This window comes from Penicillium mononematosum, assembly GCF_028829835.1.
Source record: "Penicillium mononematosum strain IBT 11891 chromosome Unknown utg000003l:1.0-8172316.0:1.0-8177699.0, whole genome shotgun sequence".
NCBI classification, from domain to species: domain Eukaryota; kingdom Fungi; phylum Ascomycota; class Eurotiomycetes; order Eurotiales; family Aspergillaceae; genus Penicillium; species Penicillium mononematosum.
The window spans coordinates 6,118,383-6,134,226 of NW_026643273.1; the positions used below are offsets into that span (position 1 = coordinate 6,118,383).

Here is a 15,844-nt window from a genome sequence, read left to right on the forward strand (position 1 = left end):
AAACTTGATCCAAAAATGCGATACGAGACTACATTGGAAAACCAACGTACACGAGCAATGCGGACTACGTATAGACCAAGGGGAAACATTGCTATAGATTGATTGAAGGGGACAATATTGATAACCCCAGACCATAAAACCAGGACTGATTCAGGTCCTGTGAGAAGCCGCCAGGGGGAAGCTTGGTAGTAATCGACGAGATTATGATCGGAAAGCAAGACGCCCAATCGGAGACTTCACGGGGATACTACCCTGTGCTCACCATTACGGTGCTTTAATTCCTCGCAGGTTAAGGGAAATTAAACAAATTAAACAATGAAGGGAGTGTCTTAGATCTCCCTACGTAGCTTTAGTGTCCGAGGTGCTGTGGGCGCCCTTGCAGGTGACCCTCATATGGGAGGTTCGACCACTCAGAGGGAGAATCCCAGCCTTCTCAGCAGAGTCAGAAGATTGCCATGAGTGTATGCGTGGCATGCCTTAGCTCCCGAAGTGTAGAGACAAAGTCTAAAGGGAGAAAAGCCCCTGTGGGAAATTGGAAGTAGAGGTATGCCCTTACAACGTTGACCCACTTGGAAGAGCTTAAGCTTACTTTGATTAGGTTTAATGGGTTGATGTGGTTCTGTTCAAAAAGATCAACATTGGGTACGGAGTATATCATAGCTGAATTATACCTGTTTTCATCCAACGTTACAGACAAATTGTGGACACTTGGACTGAGGGCTGATGAGCCAGGGCAAGGGAATGCCAGGGCTCTCCCTAGTCACATGAAGTGAGAGCCTGGGAAGTAGATCCATACCAGGAACCTCCACAGGAGCACCCTCGTTGGTTTACAGGCACTGCATAGTGGAGCGATCTTCATCTCCCTTTCCTTCCCAGTTACATTCCGAAAACATACTGGAGATGATCTTGGTAAGTAGCAAAAACAACTTGGCCCTGGAATATGCAGTCAGGGAGACTCACAGACCGCCAGTCAAATCTATAAAGACGAGGTCATTCATCGCCCTCAGTTAGTTTTCTCTTCATCCGCATCACTCTCTTTCAAGCTTTCCTTCTCTATTCTTCAATCTTCTCTACTCTCCGAGTCTTCTCTCGTTCAATTCCAAACCCACCGTCACAATGCAGTTCTCTCTCTCCGCTATTGTCCTCGGCCTCGCTGCCACCGCTTACGCTCTTCCCCCTGCTGGCCCCAACGCCGGTGGCGCTGGCAACGCCAACGGTGTCGGCAACAAGGGTAACACCGACGTTCGCTTCGCTGTCCCCGACAACATGACCGTCAAGCAGGCTCAGGCCAAGTGCGGTGACCAGGCCCAGCTCTCTTGCTGCAACAAGGCCGTCTACGCCGGTGACACCACCGACATCAACTCCGGCATGCTCGGCGGTGCCCTCAGCAACCTGATCGGCTCTGGCTCCGGTGCTTCCGGCCTTGGTCTCTTCGACCAGTGCTCCAAGCTCGACCTCCAGATCCCCATCATTGGTATTGCTCTCCAGGACCTCGTCAACCAGAAGTGCAAGCAGAACATTGCCTGCTGCCAGAACTCTCCTTCCAGCGCCGTGAGTACTCCCACTATCACTGACCATAGATCACCACTAACATATCTCGCAGAACTCCGACCTCATCGGTGTCGGTCTCCCTTGCATTGCCCTTGGCTCCATCCTCTAAGCGCTTCGCTTTGTTTTCTCGCATCTTGCAAGAAGCACCGGTCACCATGCCGGCTCTTCGGACCTTGGTGCCGAGTTCGACATGGCTGGCGATGTGGACTGTTAACGATTTCGGGCATGGGAAGCAGGCTTTTGGCTTTTGTTTGATTAGTTAGATTGTCCTGTTCATTTCACATCTCGTGTATCATTTAACTTGTGTCGTGTGGCACCCTCGGAGAAAGAAGAATGTTTTGCTTTCTGCTTATCACCTTGTGGTGTGTGTGTGCTTGTTGCTTTGCGCATTGGAATCCCCCAGCTGCTGTCTTGGTTAGGGTTTCTTTCGCATATATTACTTTAATTCATTAGATTTGCTTGCATTATCACCATTGCTCTGAACCCGTAGAACATCTTTAAGCGCTATCCTACTTCTTCTGTTTTTCCAACCCTCCCTCTCTTGTAGTCCGACATCCCTTGCTGCAAATTCCTGCCCCTTCGGCCCAGTCATCTCAACGTTAACCCTTCCCTCGTCCTACTCCACGACTTTTTTTTTCTTTCTTTTCTGCCATTGTTCTTATCCACTTCCCCGTGGGCACAAGATTCTACCAGTCATTGTTTAGCAAAGAAATGTAAACCTTCAATTTTGCCTTCATTCCAACTACAACGCCAACTATTTACAAACTGACCCTCCAACAAACTTCTACCACAGCCTCCCAAGCCCAACACCACCCCATACACTATTCCTCTTCTTCTCATTCAAACTCACATCCACCCACTTCTCATCCTTCTTATCCACCAACCCCTCCTCCTCCGTAAACCCAGCAGAATCCAACCCCCTCGGGGATTGCACACTGCGCGACGTCTTAATTGAAATCGACGAGCGCGGGATATTCAACCCACAATGCCTCTTCAACAAAGCTGACATAGACCTCTTATCCTTTTTCTCAGACACGCCTTTCTCGGGTTCAAAGCCATTCTGGGCCGTTGTCGCAGACGAACAAACCGAAGTATTCTTTCCCGTATAACCACCAGCATACTCTGTAGCTTTGCCCCGTGCAGCTTTGTTCTCAGTAGCTTTATTCAAACTTCCATCCCTCCCCAGCTCCAAAGGGCCCTGAAGTACCTTCCTCGGCGTGTCAACAGGCGACCGACAATCCAATTTCAAAATTGGACGATCCATCTGGTTGGCAGTACTATCGTCATCGAACAACGTCCGCATATTCCCATTATCTGTCCTGATCTGCATACGGTTCGCAGGCGACTCGCACGGCACGACTGGTTCGTGGACCGAATGATGCACCATGGTTGAGGTGGAGTCCATGCTTGTGCGGGTCAGAGAGGCTGTTTCGGATGTTGTTTTGATTAGATCGTTTGAGTCTTCGTCGTGGAGTTTGGGGCTTGTTGTTGAGAGTCTTTTGGACAGGCGGGCTTTTCGCATGCAGCGTGTCAGGGTGGATATGATGCCCATTTTGGATTTTGGTAGATTTCTCTCTGAGGGGTTGTGTTTGAGGTGGGTATAGATAGGTATGGGGTTGGGGTTTTGTTTTGATGTTGATGGAGCTTGGAATAGCTGGTAGAGAGGCGGTTTGGGGTATATAAATTGAGTAGCTAGTTTGCGGGAGGGAGAGATAGAAACTAAAATCGAGTTCGGTTCTGGGCTGGAACACGTTGGACGAGGTATGTCGTTATCTAGATCTTCACGGGGTAATGCTGGGTTGTATCACTGTGCAACGCAGTGGGATATTGTTCATTTGCTTGAGAAATTGGATTGCGTATGCTAACCTCGGTCATATCTACGTTTTACCTCGAGGACTTCTACCCCTCACCATCTAAATAGTGAAAGTGAAAGTGAAAGCATACCAAGCATGATGGTATATGTGAGTGGTAAGGGTTGCCCGGGGAGAGACCAATCATGGTGAATGATATCATACACAAAGGCCGCGACAGCAGGAAGCACAATTAAGAAATCAAAGCTACAACTGAGACAGAGCCAATCGTCCAGACTGGAAATGTAGCTTCTCCAAGAATTCCCCAGAGGATCGACTTCATGCAAGGATGTATCCACTCTTCTTGACCTTGTATGAGGGGACTCAGCCCTGGAGGGTTCGGAGAGCAAATGTCATCCATTCTTTTTTTAATTGCAGTTACCGGGGTGAGCTTAGCTTGGAAAAGGACTCCGTCACTGCGTTCGAGTCATTGTTGTTGGAGGTTGGAGTCGAAGGAATGTCCGAGTATCCGAGGATCTGCGTGTCCCGTGTTGATCCTTGATACAATATCACGGACCCTCGCTCGGGAATGCTTATTATTGACCGTTGACCAGCCCCTTGTGGCTCTTATTTTAGCACCGGAAATGACGTGAATAATTCACGTGAAGAGAAGATAATATTATTCAACATGCAAATGTACAAAGCCAGGTCAAAAATATCACTAGATGATTCTATTGGATCTTTCCAAACAATAGGAAGCTAAATACACAGACTGAAACCACATCTGTAACATAAAACCCCTTTAAAGCTTGCTAGAGGGAGCATCGCTAAACAAAGACCTGGTCCGGCTCATCGCCTCTAGGGCCTCCTTCTCGATCCGGGTGAGCAGGACCTCACAAGTCGGGATGTCGTGAATCAAGCCAATAACCTGACCGGCAGTCCACACCTGTATGACAAAAGGAGTCAGCAAATACAAGACATACATAATTATGCAAGTAACTTACGCCGAAATCAACGTCACCATTAATGAAGACCTGACGACCCCGCTTGCCGCTAACATAGGGCCCAACCTCGCTGAACTCGCCAGTCTTACTCTCCTGCTCAACCTTCAATGCATCCTTAGCCACCTTATTAGCGAACAGACGGGAGGTATTCTTCCACCGACGCAGCACAAGCGCGGTATCAGTCTCCTGTGCCGCGACGATAGCCTCTTTAACCTTCTGGTGAATGGGGGCTTCAACAGTGCTCATAAAACGAGTACCCATGTTGATACCCTCCGCACCGAGCGCCAGGGCAGCAGCAAGACCCTGGCCATCGGCGAATCCACCCGAAGCGATGAACGGCACGCCGAGTTCCTGGCGCGCACGGCTCAAAAGGATGAAGTTGGTGATGTCATGCTCACCGACGTGGCCGGCACACTCGAAGCCGTCGATGGAAAGGAAGTCCACGCCGAGCTTGACGGCGGCCTTGGCGTGACGGATTGTCGTGCACTTGTGCAGGATGATGGTGCCGGCCTTCTTCAGCTGGGTGATGACGGGGCCTGGGTTGTTACCGGCGGTCTCGACAATCTTGATTCCTTCGTCGATGATTACTTGAGCGTAGGCGCCGTAGTCGGGGGGGAACCATGGAGGGGAGGAGGGTCAGGTTCACTCCGAAGGGGTATTTGGTCATGGTGCGACATTTGCGGATTTCTTTGCGGAGGTCTTCGGGGGTTGGTTGGGTGAGGGCTGTGAGCTGGATTGCGGTGTTAGGTATTGTATGCAGTTAGGGCTTTCATTCAAAGGATATACGACGTACAAGTCCAAGTCCGCCTGCGTTGCTAACAGCCGAGGCCAGCTCAGCGTATCCAACCCATTGCATACCACCCTGCACGACGGGCACTATATCCATGGTCAGCAGCTGGAGATATTTCCAGAATAATTAATTCGTAGCGCACCTCGAATACCGAGCTTTCGCGTTAAGGCTGTGTTGAAAGGCATCTTGTTGATATCTAATCTGATGATTGCGGAGTCAATAATTTCCAAAGAAACAGCATGGAACTTGAACAGGGACCAGATATACTAACATGAGTATGATTTCTTTCTTCGCTTCTGAATGTATAGAGTCAAGAGATAGTTTTGAATCACGAAAGACCAGATAATAAACCGATCTTACAGCCGCGGACCTATCTGCTGTGGGGAAGGTCCGAGGTGCCGAGGTTGCATCTGGGCTCCTACACTTGGGCTCAATTTCTGGATTACTGAGCAGGCCGACCTTAAGATATGCCACGGGGAGTCCTAAAGCCCTTCGTTCTTCTTGTGAATGATCAAAATATTGGCCTGTGGACCAAATACCAAGCCCAGATGTGAGGGAAAGAATATACATACATGTCGTGGTCCCTTGACATGTGACAGGAACCGATGACCTTGGATGGCTCTATCTCCAATCTTGGACTTTTACAGCTGACAGTGTTTTACGGGCAGAGTCAAGTAGGAAAAAGATCGTTGCTGAATTATCCATTGTGAATTATATATTGCTGGCTGTAGACTTGGGCGAACATCACAACCGTGCAAAAACATAAATGCCTCAGCTGGGTGCTTCTCCATAGCCAATGCAGGCTCTTCAGCAGCTGCCGTGACCTTTTCAATCACTGTATGTCCAAAGAACCTGGCAATCTACAAGCATCAAGCAATGTGATACATGCAGTATGTATCCCTGATATGAAACCCCTTCCCCTCATTGCTAGAGTGGAACGGGCGATTAACGACGGGACTCTCCTTCTGAGAGCCTTGAGATCCCTCGGCGTCCACGACAGAAAGCCGCAGTCAGTGAGGGAAAGCAAACGACGACATCATCCCAGCCAAAACCAGTAGACGACGTGAGCGGAGACTCTTGAGGAAGGGAAAGAAAGGGGAGCTGCAGACCGAAGAAAGTGGGAAAACAGGCGAGAAGATCACATGACTGCAGTAGCGTGTCGGGAAGAACGATACTCCGGCTGGTAATAGATCCGATCTGATTGGCGGACGCCGACTACCGGGTGCCAGTCCCGTGACTAAACACTCCCGTACCCGAGGTCGTCCGTTGATTCCGATCGCTCGCGAGCCACTTGGGATTTCTTATCCTGATCAAACAGAACAATCTCAACTCCGCAATCACAATGTTCTCTCAGAAGGTTGCCCAGCAGTCGCTGCGACGGCGTATGTTACCCCCCAATGCCTACCCTGTCCGAATTTGCGATCTAACTTATCCCCGAACAGTTGCCGTCCAGCAGCCGCTCGCTATGCGGTCGTCCATGATGGGTGCTTCCCCTGTCGCCGTTGCCCTCGGCAAGAACATTCAGACGAGGTCAGTTACCCGGCGCTAAAACGACGAGTTTCAATTGTTTCGCCCACCCTCGAATCCAGCGCCCCTCACGAAATCCTACGTCATCCACAATCGCCAGAAGAACATACTAACCATACACTGGTCTATAGACAAGTTACTTCGACCCCAAAAACCGAGGACCCCAGCCAGATCCTCGTTAAGCAGCGTCTTAACCGCCCTATCGCTCCTCACCTCAGCATCTACAGGCCCCAGATCGGCTGGATCGGCAGTTCCCTGCACCGTATCACCGGTGTTGCTCTCTCCGGCACCCTGTACATTTGGGCTACCGCTTACCTCGCCTCCCCCGCTCTTGGTTGGCACCTCGAATCGGCCTCCATGGTCGCTGCCATGGGCGCTCTTCCTCTCGCTGCCAAGGTCCTCCTCAAGACCACCCTGGCCCTTCCTTTCACCTACCACGCCATGAACGGTATCCGCCATTTGATGTGGGATCTTGGCCGTGGTCTCACCAACCCTGTGATTATCAAGACTGGCTGGACTGTTGTTGGCCTCAGCATTGCCAGTGCTGTTGGTCTTGCTTTGATTTAAAATGTTTCCGTACCTCATACCTCCGAATTTCCTTATGTGTTATTAAAGTGACTTTTCTCAAATATACACGAACCTGGTCAATTGGCGCAAGCTTAAAAGGCGCTGATTCTTTTTCTTCTGTTCAGCTGTTTATTTTTATTTCCATGGAATTGCGTTCGGACTGGGCTAGACTACTTGCACGATTTGAATCTACAGTATGTTAATGTTGGAGTTTGAACCCCTGCATGCTCACCCTAGTTGCGTCTAGACTTTATTGGTCTACCTCTGGATGTTTGTACATGTGTCGATGTACAAATGAGCCGGTCTGACTTGGTATAGTTTCATTTGACTATTTTGCCCGGTGGATATACGAATGAGAAAAGCACCTCAGGTATATAAACCCCTCGAAATCCATATTCACTCTCACAGTTCAGTCTCACACATTGTACTTTCATTTTCTCCCCTTAAGGGTCCAGTGTTCCTCATGGCTTTGCCATTTTCCCCGCAATTGATATTGCATTGACAACGATACACATCGCATTATGATATCCTAGTCGCCCATCAATCCACATCCCCGCTGTAAAGACCGTGGTTGAAATGCCTTGGAGTATGATCTGGAAAGTAAGTTAGTAGTTGCCCATGTGGTCCAGTACCTATGCCGATATATATCTACCTAGTAGATCTGTATATTTGACATGGCTGCATAAAGAACACTCACCTATTACCCCATGTCGCCTCAACGCCAAACAAAGAAAAACCCAACCAACTGCCATTTAAGCAGGACTAGGAGGAGGGTTGGGTGGGAAAGGTCGTGGTGAGGGAGGGTCTTGCACCGAGTGATCACAAGCCAGGATGTTTCCCACGGAGGTATAGCATGTCTGGACCGGCGATGAAGGGGTGGGCTGGAAGCCATGGGCAAAAGTAGCGTTGAAAGCCATTTCACTATTCGAAATACACGAAACGAAGGTGACTATGGTAGAATGGGGCACACAGATCAGTGCCGATAGAGAAAGGAAGTATAGATATTCAACGAAAGACAGGCAAAGGACACAGGACAGAGTACTCTGATGTTCGCAAGGATGAAGACTAGAGATCTGGGCAGGTCCATGTCATCTATTTAAATGATTCGAGAACTCAAGTTTACCTGGGGGGCAATAGGTCGCGTCATCCGTAGTCGTACACCGCTATCCCGTCGAACATCCCAATCAAGGATCAAGACAAGAAGCCGTTTGGCGATAGCCATATTCCCGTTGCTATCCGTGGACCTTGGAGATGGCTCCTATCCGTGAAGATCAAATATCTCGGTAGAATCTGCAAGGGCCCGCCTGAAGACTTGATGTATAAACCGTTAGACAGTACCCGCAGACGGTGACACCCGCTGTTGTGAATATTATATGGTTGTTTCGTTTCTTTTCATTTCCCCGGAAGCAAGCATCGACCGGGAATTAGGTGAAGATCCACTTGAAGAGACGTATTAGCTTTCATTAAAAAGCAAATAGTATAATGTCCGCAATGGGCGGGTATAGATCCTTTTCCCCCGGACCAACTGCAGACAGTGGAGTTTCACCAGCGGTCTGAGCCTTCGGTTTCTTGCAGCGTCTTGATGAATTCTGTTTCACTGGGTTTGTTCTAGATGATTTGCCGTTGGCTGATTATCCGATGTTATTTACTAAATAATGTTTGGGTTGAACAGCCGTGTGTTGTTTTCAAAGGTATACATATGAATTCGAGGCTGTCAAACATCTAGTTTGTGTCCTTGTGTCATTCAACCTTACGATCTTTCGAAGATCAACGATCTCCTGTCATTGGCATACCCCAGCCCTTTTATATAGGACTCCACAATGCCCATTGTGGGTTGCGAATTTGCTTAGTCGTGAGACGAATGTATATGCAAGCCGTAGAAGCTTCCAACGACCAGAAGAGGCAACAAGAGAAAAAGGGAGCCTACCTATGGAGCACGGTCGAACAAGACTCAATACAAATACACGTGGATCACGTTTTACTTCCCAGTACATGACAGTCTCTTGCCTAATCTAGGGGGAGAGCTCAGGGTACGCTGATACAGCAGGGCCGTTATTCTGCAGTCCAGAGAGACATGGCTTGTTCGAGCCAACCACTTGTGCCTCAGCCGAGCTTTCCAGCTGCGTATATCCGCAACCAAGCAGTCTCAATAACACTGCACCGTGCTCCCGATAGCTATGAGCTATGACCTCTGCATACCCGGCAGCTTCTGCGGAACGACTGTGTTCCGAGAAGGCTACCGAAGCTTCTGCTGAATGGGCCGCGCTCAGGGTCTGTTGCGCCGCTGCTCGCATCGCCCGTTGGCCAGTCATATAACTGGACGATGTTACCTGGCAGGACTATTAGACCTATAGTCTATAAGTTAAGAGAGCACAAGTTTCCTGTTGGGGAATATAATGGCCATGTTATCCAGAGAAGGATGTTGCTGGATAGAGTGGGGAGATCTGCGAGACCACCATCAAGTCGAACCCCGAGTTTCAATGATGGGAGCCCGCAGAAGACATGAGTCAAAGCTGCTAGTAATCCGCAACTGGGGCAAATATACATCATGCATCATAATGGAGCCTACCAAAGTTGAGCGGAAGCCTATATGTTCTGGATCTGGGCCCGCAAACCAGCGGTATGGTGTATATCGAAGCGTCTCCCATAGATACTATGGCCTGACCGCTAATATAGAATCCGCATCGCAGGGCTTCCAGGGCTCTTAATTAATGTGAGTCATATGCCGTTTTGATCGTACATGCATCGAGGCATGGCAGAGTCGGAAGTTTATGTACATCCCAGCTCCAACGGCCGTAGCCCTGCTAGCCTGTGGTAGGCTCCCACGGCCGAAATCAGCGTCAGTACGGAGTAGTTTCGGATCCGATGCACAAGTCAAGCATTCGAGCAAAAGATACCACGCAGCAGCGGTGAAGGTCCGGTTGCCTCCGGCTTCCAAGGTTGTTTAACTGCATATCAAACCGCCATAATGACAATTGAAGAGACCTGAGTCCACATTGCAAGGACTTGTGAGAATTACAGTCATGAAAAACAAACCAAGGTGTGGTCGACAGCTAACAGAGACCTCATGGGTCTCGTGTACATTTATTTGTACCTGGACATGACCGGCAGTATCACACCGCCCAGGCCGAATTCTTTGCTTTCCGTTTGATCAACTCCGAGTCGACTCGCAGACCACCGACCCAATGTCTTTGAATCTTTCTTCTCGAGCGGCCAGGACCGCCTGCGCTGCGTCCAAATTTGTCGCTCGCCCAATTGCCGGAGTCATCCCATCCCGCACCTTCGCGACTTCTACCCCGGAGGAGGCCAGTCAACAAGAAAAGCCCCGATGGTCCTACACTCCCGCGGCAGCAAAGGCTCCGTTTAGTCTGCACCTTGACTCCAAGCGCCCGACTTTCCATGTCAATGCAGACCCGCTACTGCTAGACCGATTCTACATCCGATTGTTCGGCAATGGCGGCGACAAACTCCTCTCCGACGAGACCAAGTGGTTGGCAGTGACGCATAAGAGTTTCGACCAAGGGCGCCGCGGATTCAACGATCGACTGGCCTTCTTGGGAAAACGCATTGTGCAACTGCAAGCATCGCTGGCTTTGGCGCAGGACGCTCCATACGCAGGCGCCGCACCGGCAGAGAACAAGGACGAGTTTGGTCGCGTGCCCTTCACACACCCGGCTCTGGATGGATTGAACAACCTCTCTGGTGAAACTAAGAAGATTCTCACCGAGCGGTCGAAGCTCGCTGAGCTTGCAAATAAGTACGAGTTGCAGAAGGTTCTCAGATGGAGTCCCAGAAAGGTATGCCTCGACTCTGGTCTATTTTTGTGTTCTCAGCTAACGAGTGTCTTTACTGCAGCCCAATGACCTCCGTGCCTCCGGTATTGAGCTCGTTCTCGCGCATACCATGTACGCTATTGTCGGTGCTGTTTCGTTAGAGAAAGGGAGGAGTCGTTGCCACTAAAGTGGCTCGTGAGCGGATACTTGAACCCCTGGGACTCAAGTCGGTCTCGTAAGGGTCTGAGACTTGGGGTATTGGTCTCCTTTGGAGCATTTTCAGGGCGTTATCTTGTTTGATATTTCCATCTGTGGTAGGTTGACTGGGGAGCGAACTCCTCAATCGGGGAACCTCTACGATTGTACATGTACTTTTAACAAACTTGTCTTTTTATATCATCTTATTTCTCAGCTATTAAATACCACTTGAGAGTTCAACTTGCAAGTTCAAAAATTCAATGGATGTTCACTACGATTTACAAGGGATCTTTGGTTTGATATTAAAAAATTTGAATTCAAGTTATAGAAATGTACGGTTCCTCTGACGCCGCCCGAGTAACAGAGAAAGTACTCGGCCAGCTCTTATGGAACCCTCCTAAGATCGTAGTCTCCGCGCCTCTGTATCGCAAGGTAGTAATTAAAAAACCACAGCACCCCGACAGAATGCCGGAGTAGCTGTAGAAAATCACAAGGACTTTGTACTGCCTTGAACTGTCTATTGGGAGCGTTGAAGAAAGAAGAAAATTAAAAAGTGCGCGACCAGCTTTTATGTGTGATTTTATACGCTAGTCCGTTTTGAGGTTGGCGTATTATCTCCGGCCTGGGACATGCGGGCATCGCCAACAATCATCCGTTGATCTGCTCCTTTCATTTCTCACCTCATCAGCGGCTATTCTATTTGTTCTTACTACTCGATTGACAATGCTGCAGTAGGCGCATCAGGTGTCTTTGTTATTCTTTGCTTTTGCCCCACCTTAAGAGACCAGATCACAACTCTCCCGTCACCTATTTACCCCCATTGACACGTCATGGCGTCAGCACTCTTCTTCCTCGACCTCAAGGGCAAGGTAGGCTATTGGATATTGTGCAAAACATGGCGATGCGACTCCCTGTTGGGGAAATCGCCAATGCGTCCAGGGACAAGCCCCCGCTGACCATCTATAGACCCTCTTGGCCCGCAATTATCGCGGAGATATTCCCATGTCCGCAGTCGAGAAATTCCCTATCCTCCTCAGTGACGCCGAAGAAGAAAGCTCAGCAGTGCCCCCCTGCTTCTCTCACGAGGGAATCAACGTGCGTTTCACCGAGTCTGGGCATTTGCTGTCCCGACCACACGACACCCGCTCCTGAGTGTCTCCTTTTGTGTGCTCCCGCCTACTAACACAGGGGTGTTTTTGTCTAGTACCTTTATATCCGCCACAGCAACCTCTATATCCTTGCATTGACCAAACGAAACACAAATGCCACCGAAATTCTACTCTTCCTCCACAAGCTGGTGGAGGTCTTCACCGAATATTTCAAGGTACTGGAGGAGGAGAGTATCCGGGATAACTTCGTCGTCATTTACGAATTGCTGGATGAGATGATGGATTTTGGATACCCACAAACAACAGAGAGCAAGATTCTACAAGAGTAAGCAGCTGGATCTGAATGGTACCGCGGGGTGATGGTGAAACAGCATAACTGACCTTTCTACGCTATGGGCAGATACATCACCCAAGAGTCACACAAGCTGGATGTTCAAGCGCGGCCACCGATCGCTGTCACAAATGCTGTCTCCTGGCGTAGCGAGGGGATACGTTACCGCAAAAACGAAGTCTTCCTCGACGTGGTCGAGTCCCTCAATCTTCTTGTCTCAGCAAATGGAAACGTCCTGCGGTCCGAGATTCTGGGCGCTGTCAAGATGAAGTGCTACCTGAGTGGTATGCCAGAGTTGCGATTGGGCTTGAACGACAAAGCCATGTTCGAGACCACGGGTCGTGCTACACGAGGCAAGTCAGTCGAGATGGAGGACGTGAAGTTCCACCAGTGTGTCCGACTCTCGCGCTTCGAGAATGACCGCACAATCAGTTTCATCCCCCCGGACGGTGAATTCGAACTCATGAGCTACCGACTGAACACACAAGTGAAGCCGTTGATCTGGGTGGAGTGCGTGGTTGAATCGCACTCGGGATCCCGAATTGAATATATGCTCAAGGTAATATCCCCACCCAATACATCAAACACCATCCCTAACCTCGATTCTACAATAGGCCAAAGCCCAATTCAAGCGCCGCAGCACCGCCAACAACGTCGAGATTCTCGTCCCCGTCCCCGAAGACGCAGACTCCCCACGCTTCCGCACAAATATCGGAACCGTGCACTACGCCCCCGAGAAGTCCGCCATCATCTGGAAGATCAAGCAATTCGGCGGCGGCAAGGAATTCCTCATGCGCGCAGAGCTAGGCCTACCCTCCGTCAAAGGCGACGACGAGCGCGGCGGCGGCATGACCGGCGGCTTCGGAGGCAGCATGGGCGGAGCCGGAGGCGTAGGCAAAGCCAAACGTCCCATCAACGTCAAGTTCGAGATCCCCTATTTCACGACCAGTGGCATCCAAGTGCGGTACCTCAAGATCACCGAACCGAAGGTACGTCTTTTCCAGCAGTGGATTTCCCTCGACTCTTTTTATCTCTTGAATTCATCGCTAATAACATCCCACAGCTGCAATACCCCTCTCTACCCTGGGTGCGATACATCACACAGTCGGGCGACATTGCCATGCGCATGCCAGATGTCCAATGAAAATGTTCCAGCTCGTTGCATGATTGATTTTGTACAGCCCCCTCCGTTTCCTCTATCCCCTTCTTGTCCTCATTGTCTTTTTGTTCCTCCCTTTTTTCCATCCTTCTCCGTTGAGGCCGGCCGGTCCGATAGATAATCAAATCCCTCTCTTGTTCTTACTCTTCTCTCTTCTGCCTTTGGCTGCTTTCTGCATCGGATGCGAGGAATATAGATGGTTCGGATGGGATCTTATGTCTAGTATTGTATTTGAAGTAAATGCGATGAATGTTAAGGTCTTGTTATCGGGTCATTGTAGCAACTCAGCCTCTGTGCGGTATATGACAGGGGAATTCAGGTAAAGTGCAGAAGCATCAATGTGTGTACCTCTGTGACATAACGGTTTACTTTGAAATCAGACTCGATTGCTGCGCTCAAAAAGTGTTCTAATACCGTGTCGCTAAGATGGATATCACTTGAAGAAATATGTATTTTGTATAAAACTCAAGGGCTTTGCTAGTGGCCTGAAGAATAGTACCTAGGTATGTAGTTTTTCATGAATTTTTAGAAGAAAAACAGTACAAAGAAATCCCACAGGGTATCTCAATTCTCAGAAAGCTTAGAAAAGAAAGAAAAGAACACAAAATGAAGTACATTAATCTCCATAACGCCATCGTTCAGCACCTGCTGTATTTTGTCATAAAACTGTCGGAAATCAAAGGGGAAAACACCATCCCCTAGCTACCTAATGTCACACCCACCCATTTCACGCGGGATTCCCATTCCCGTTCGTCGCATGCTCCTCCGTTGTTTCTGGCGGAGGAAGAGGGAACCCATCACCACCACCGCTGCCGGCAGCTGCCTTTGAGAATCCCTCGCGAGCAAGCATGGTGTTGAGCACGGCGCAGTTGTACGAAGCCTCGCCGGGAGGCACGACAAGGAAGATATAGGTGTTATCCGTGAAGCGGCCGAGGAAGATATTGAACTGGGGGGGTTTTAGTGTGCATGACGACGAAGCCCGCAGAAGCCGGGGTGGTGAGGGTGTTTCGAGCAGCGCAGTGCTTGAATGCCTTCATGATATTCGAGAGACGCTCGTGGCGATCATAGATGGGATTGAGGTCGCCGACCTCGGATGTCACGGAGGTAACAGTGAGGAAAGTAGAGCGCTCGAAGAGGATGACTTCTTCAGCGTTTATTTTCTTCGCGAAGGCGGTTAGGAAGCGCTCAATCACGACTAGGTTTGGGATGAGCTTGTGCACGATTCCGGCCCAGGCTTTGTACAGCGATTGGTCCCAGATGCTGCTGGCGAAGGTGTCGACGCGGAAGTCGCTGGATCGGCTGCGGATTACCGCGGAGCGCTCTTCGTAGATGCGTTGGCGGTGCTCGGCTTGGATTAGATCCATCTTGTGCACGAGACAGAAGACGTAGGCGTTTGGGCTGAATTCGCGCAGGGCTTCGATTATCGCATGGTAGGTGTCCAGGTCGCGCTCGACTTCTCGTGACTCGATGTCGAATACGTAGATGAGGACTGCGACGTCTGAGAAGATGTTGCCGCGCTGCGAGGCTAGATAGGTCTCCATGAAGGCATCTTGTCTGAGACGGAAGACTTCCGTGTTAGTGGGATGGCTTCCGGATTGGATGTCGAGTATGCATTACTTACCCTCCGCAATCCCACAGATTCAATGTGAGGTTACCCATGAACTTGACGTGGCTGTGCTCCACATCAATCGTAGCACCTAGGCGCCGGACATCCTTTGCGACGTAGTTGCTGAAGATAATTGAGCGCATGGACGACTTCCCTGATCCGCTCTTGCCCATTAAGAGCACCTTTCTCTTCTTCTTCCGGGCATCCATCCTGTCTGATGTTCTTGGGGTTGCCGTTGAGCTCAATGCCCCGCTCTTGCGGGGGCAACTCGGGTCGATCTGGAGGGCACCTCAGTGCCTTCACAGGGTCACTCGGATGCAATGGTATTGGTTTCCAGTTAGGAGTCCAATATTAGCATCTTCAGTGTTGACAATGAGATTGAGGGCGAGAGTGCATAAGATAAGAAGGAAAGGTGACAGGCCCCGGGGTGAGCTCCGAC

General features: G+C 49.9%; 8 protein-coding genes across 8 annotated transcripts; 4 read left to right on the top strand and 4 right to left on the bottom strand.

Moving 5' to 3' along the window:
* Positions 1-1,116: 1,116 nt before the first annotated feature.
* N7519_007347 (hydrophobin family protein) lies at positions 1,117-1,660 on the top strand (the record flags this gene model as incomplete). The annotated part of the gene is made up of 2 exons (XM_057294123.1): positions 1,117-1,551; positions 1,604-1,660. The coding sequence occupies 2 exons, from the start codon at positions 1,117-1,119 to the stop codon at positions 1,658-1,660; spliced, it is 492 nt and encodes a 163-aa protein (XP_057148934.1).
* A 675-nt stretch (positions 1,661-2,335) lies between these two features.
* On the bottom strand, positions 2,336-3,103 carry N7519_007348 (uncharacterized protein; the record flags this gene model as incomplete). Its single annotated transcript, XM_057294124.1, has 1 exon — positions 2,336-3,103. The coding sequence occupies one exon, from the start codon at positions 3,101-3,103 to the stop codon at positions 2,336-2,338; it is 768 nt and encodes a 255-aa protein (XP_057148935.1).
* Positions 3,104-4,143: 1,040 nt separating this feature from the next.
* Positions 4,144-5,320, bottom strand: N7519_007349 (NAD(P)H-dependent flavin oxidoreductase; the record flags this gene model as incomplete). The annotated part of the gene is made up of 5 exons (XM_057294125.1): positions 4,144-4,287; positions 4,346-4,881; positions 4,934-5,075; positions 5,139-5,221; positions 5,278-5,320. The coding sequence occupies 5 exons, from the start codon at positions 5,318-5,320 to the stop codon at positions 4,144-4,146; spliced, it is 948 nt and encodes a 315-aa protein (XP_057148936.1).
* Positions 5,321-6,477: 1,157 nt separating this feature from the next.
* Positions 6,478-7,229, top strand: N7519_007350 (uncharacterized protein; the record flags this gene model as incomplete). The annotated part of the gene is made up of 3 exons (XM_057294126.1): positions 6,478-6,517; positions 6,578-6,665; positions 6,794-7,229. 3 exons carry the CDS (start codon positions 6,478-6,480, stop codon positions 7,227-7,229), a joined length of 564 nt encoding a protein of 187 aa, XP_057148937.1.
* A 2,012-nt stretch (positions 7,230-9,241) lies between these two features.
* Positions 9,242-9,541, bottom strand: N7519_007351 (uncharacterized protein; the record flags this gene model as incomplete). Its single annotated transcript, XM_057294127.1, has 1 exon — positions 9,242-9,541. One exon carries the CDS (start codon positions 9,539-9,541, stop codon positions 9,242-9,244), a length of 300 nt encoding a protein of 99 aa, XP_057148938.1.
* An 873-nt stretch (positions 9,542-10,414) lies between these two features.
* On the top strand, positions 10,415-11,189 carry N7519_007352 (mitochondrial 54S ribosomal protein mL57; the record flags this gene model as incomplete). Its single annotated transcript, XM_057294128.1, has 2 exons — positions 10,415-11,026; positions 11,085-11,189. 2 exons carry the CDS (start codon positions 10,415-10,417, stop codon positions 11,187-11,189), a joined length of 717 nt encoding a protein of 238 aa, XP_057148939.1.
* An 841-nt stretch (positions 11,190-12,030) lies between these two features.
* N7519_007353 (AP-1 complex subunit mu) lies at positions 12,031-13,784 on the top strand (the record flags this gene model as incomplete). Its single annotated transcript, XM_057294129.1, has 6 exons — positions 12,031-12,069; positions 12,167-12,295; positions 12,405-12,634; positions 12,710-13,199; positions 13,255-13,629; positions 13,704-13,784. 6 exons carry the CDS (start codon positions 12,031-12,033, stop codon positions 13,782-13,784), a joined length of 1,344 nt encoding a protein of 447 aa, XP_057148940.1.
* Positions 13,785-14,526: 742 nt separating this feature from the next.
* On the bottom strand, positions 14,527-15,614 carry N7519_007354 (Rag GTPase GTR1; the record flags this gene model as incomplete). Its single annotated transcript, XM_057294130.1, has 3 exons — positions 14,527-14,745; positions 14,771-15,353; positions 15,421-15,614. 3 exons carry the CDS (start codon positions 15,612-15,614, stop codon positions 14,527-14,529), a joined length of 996 nt encoding a protein of 331 aa, XP_057148941.1.
* Between the last annotated feature and the right edge of the window lie 230 nt (positions 15,615-15,844).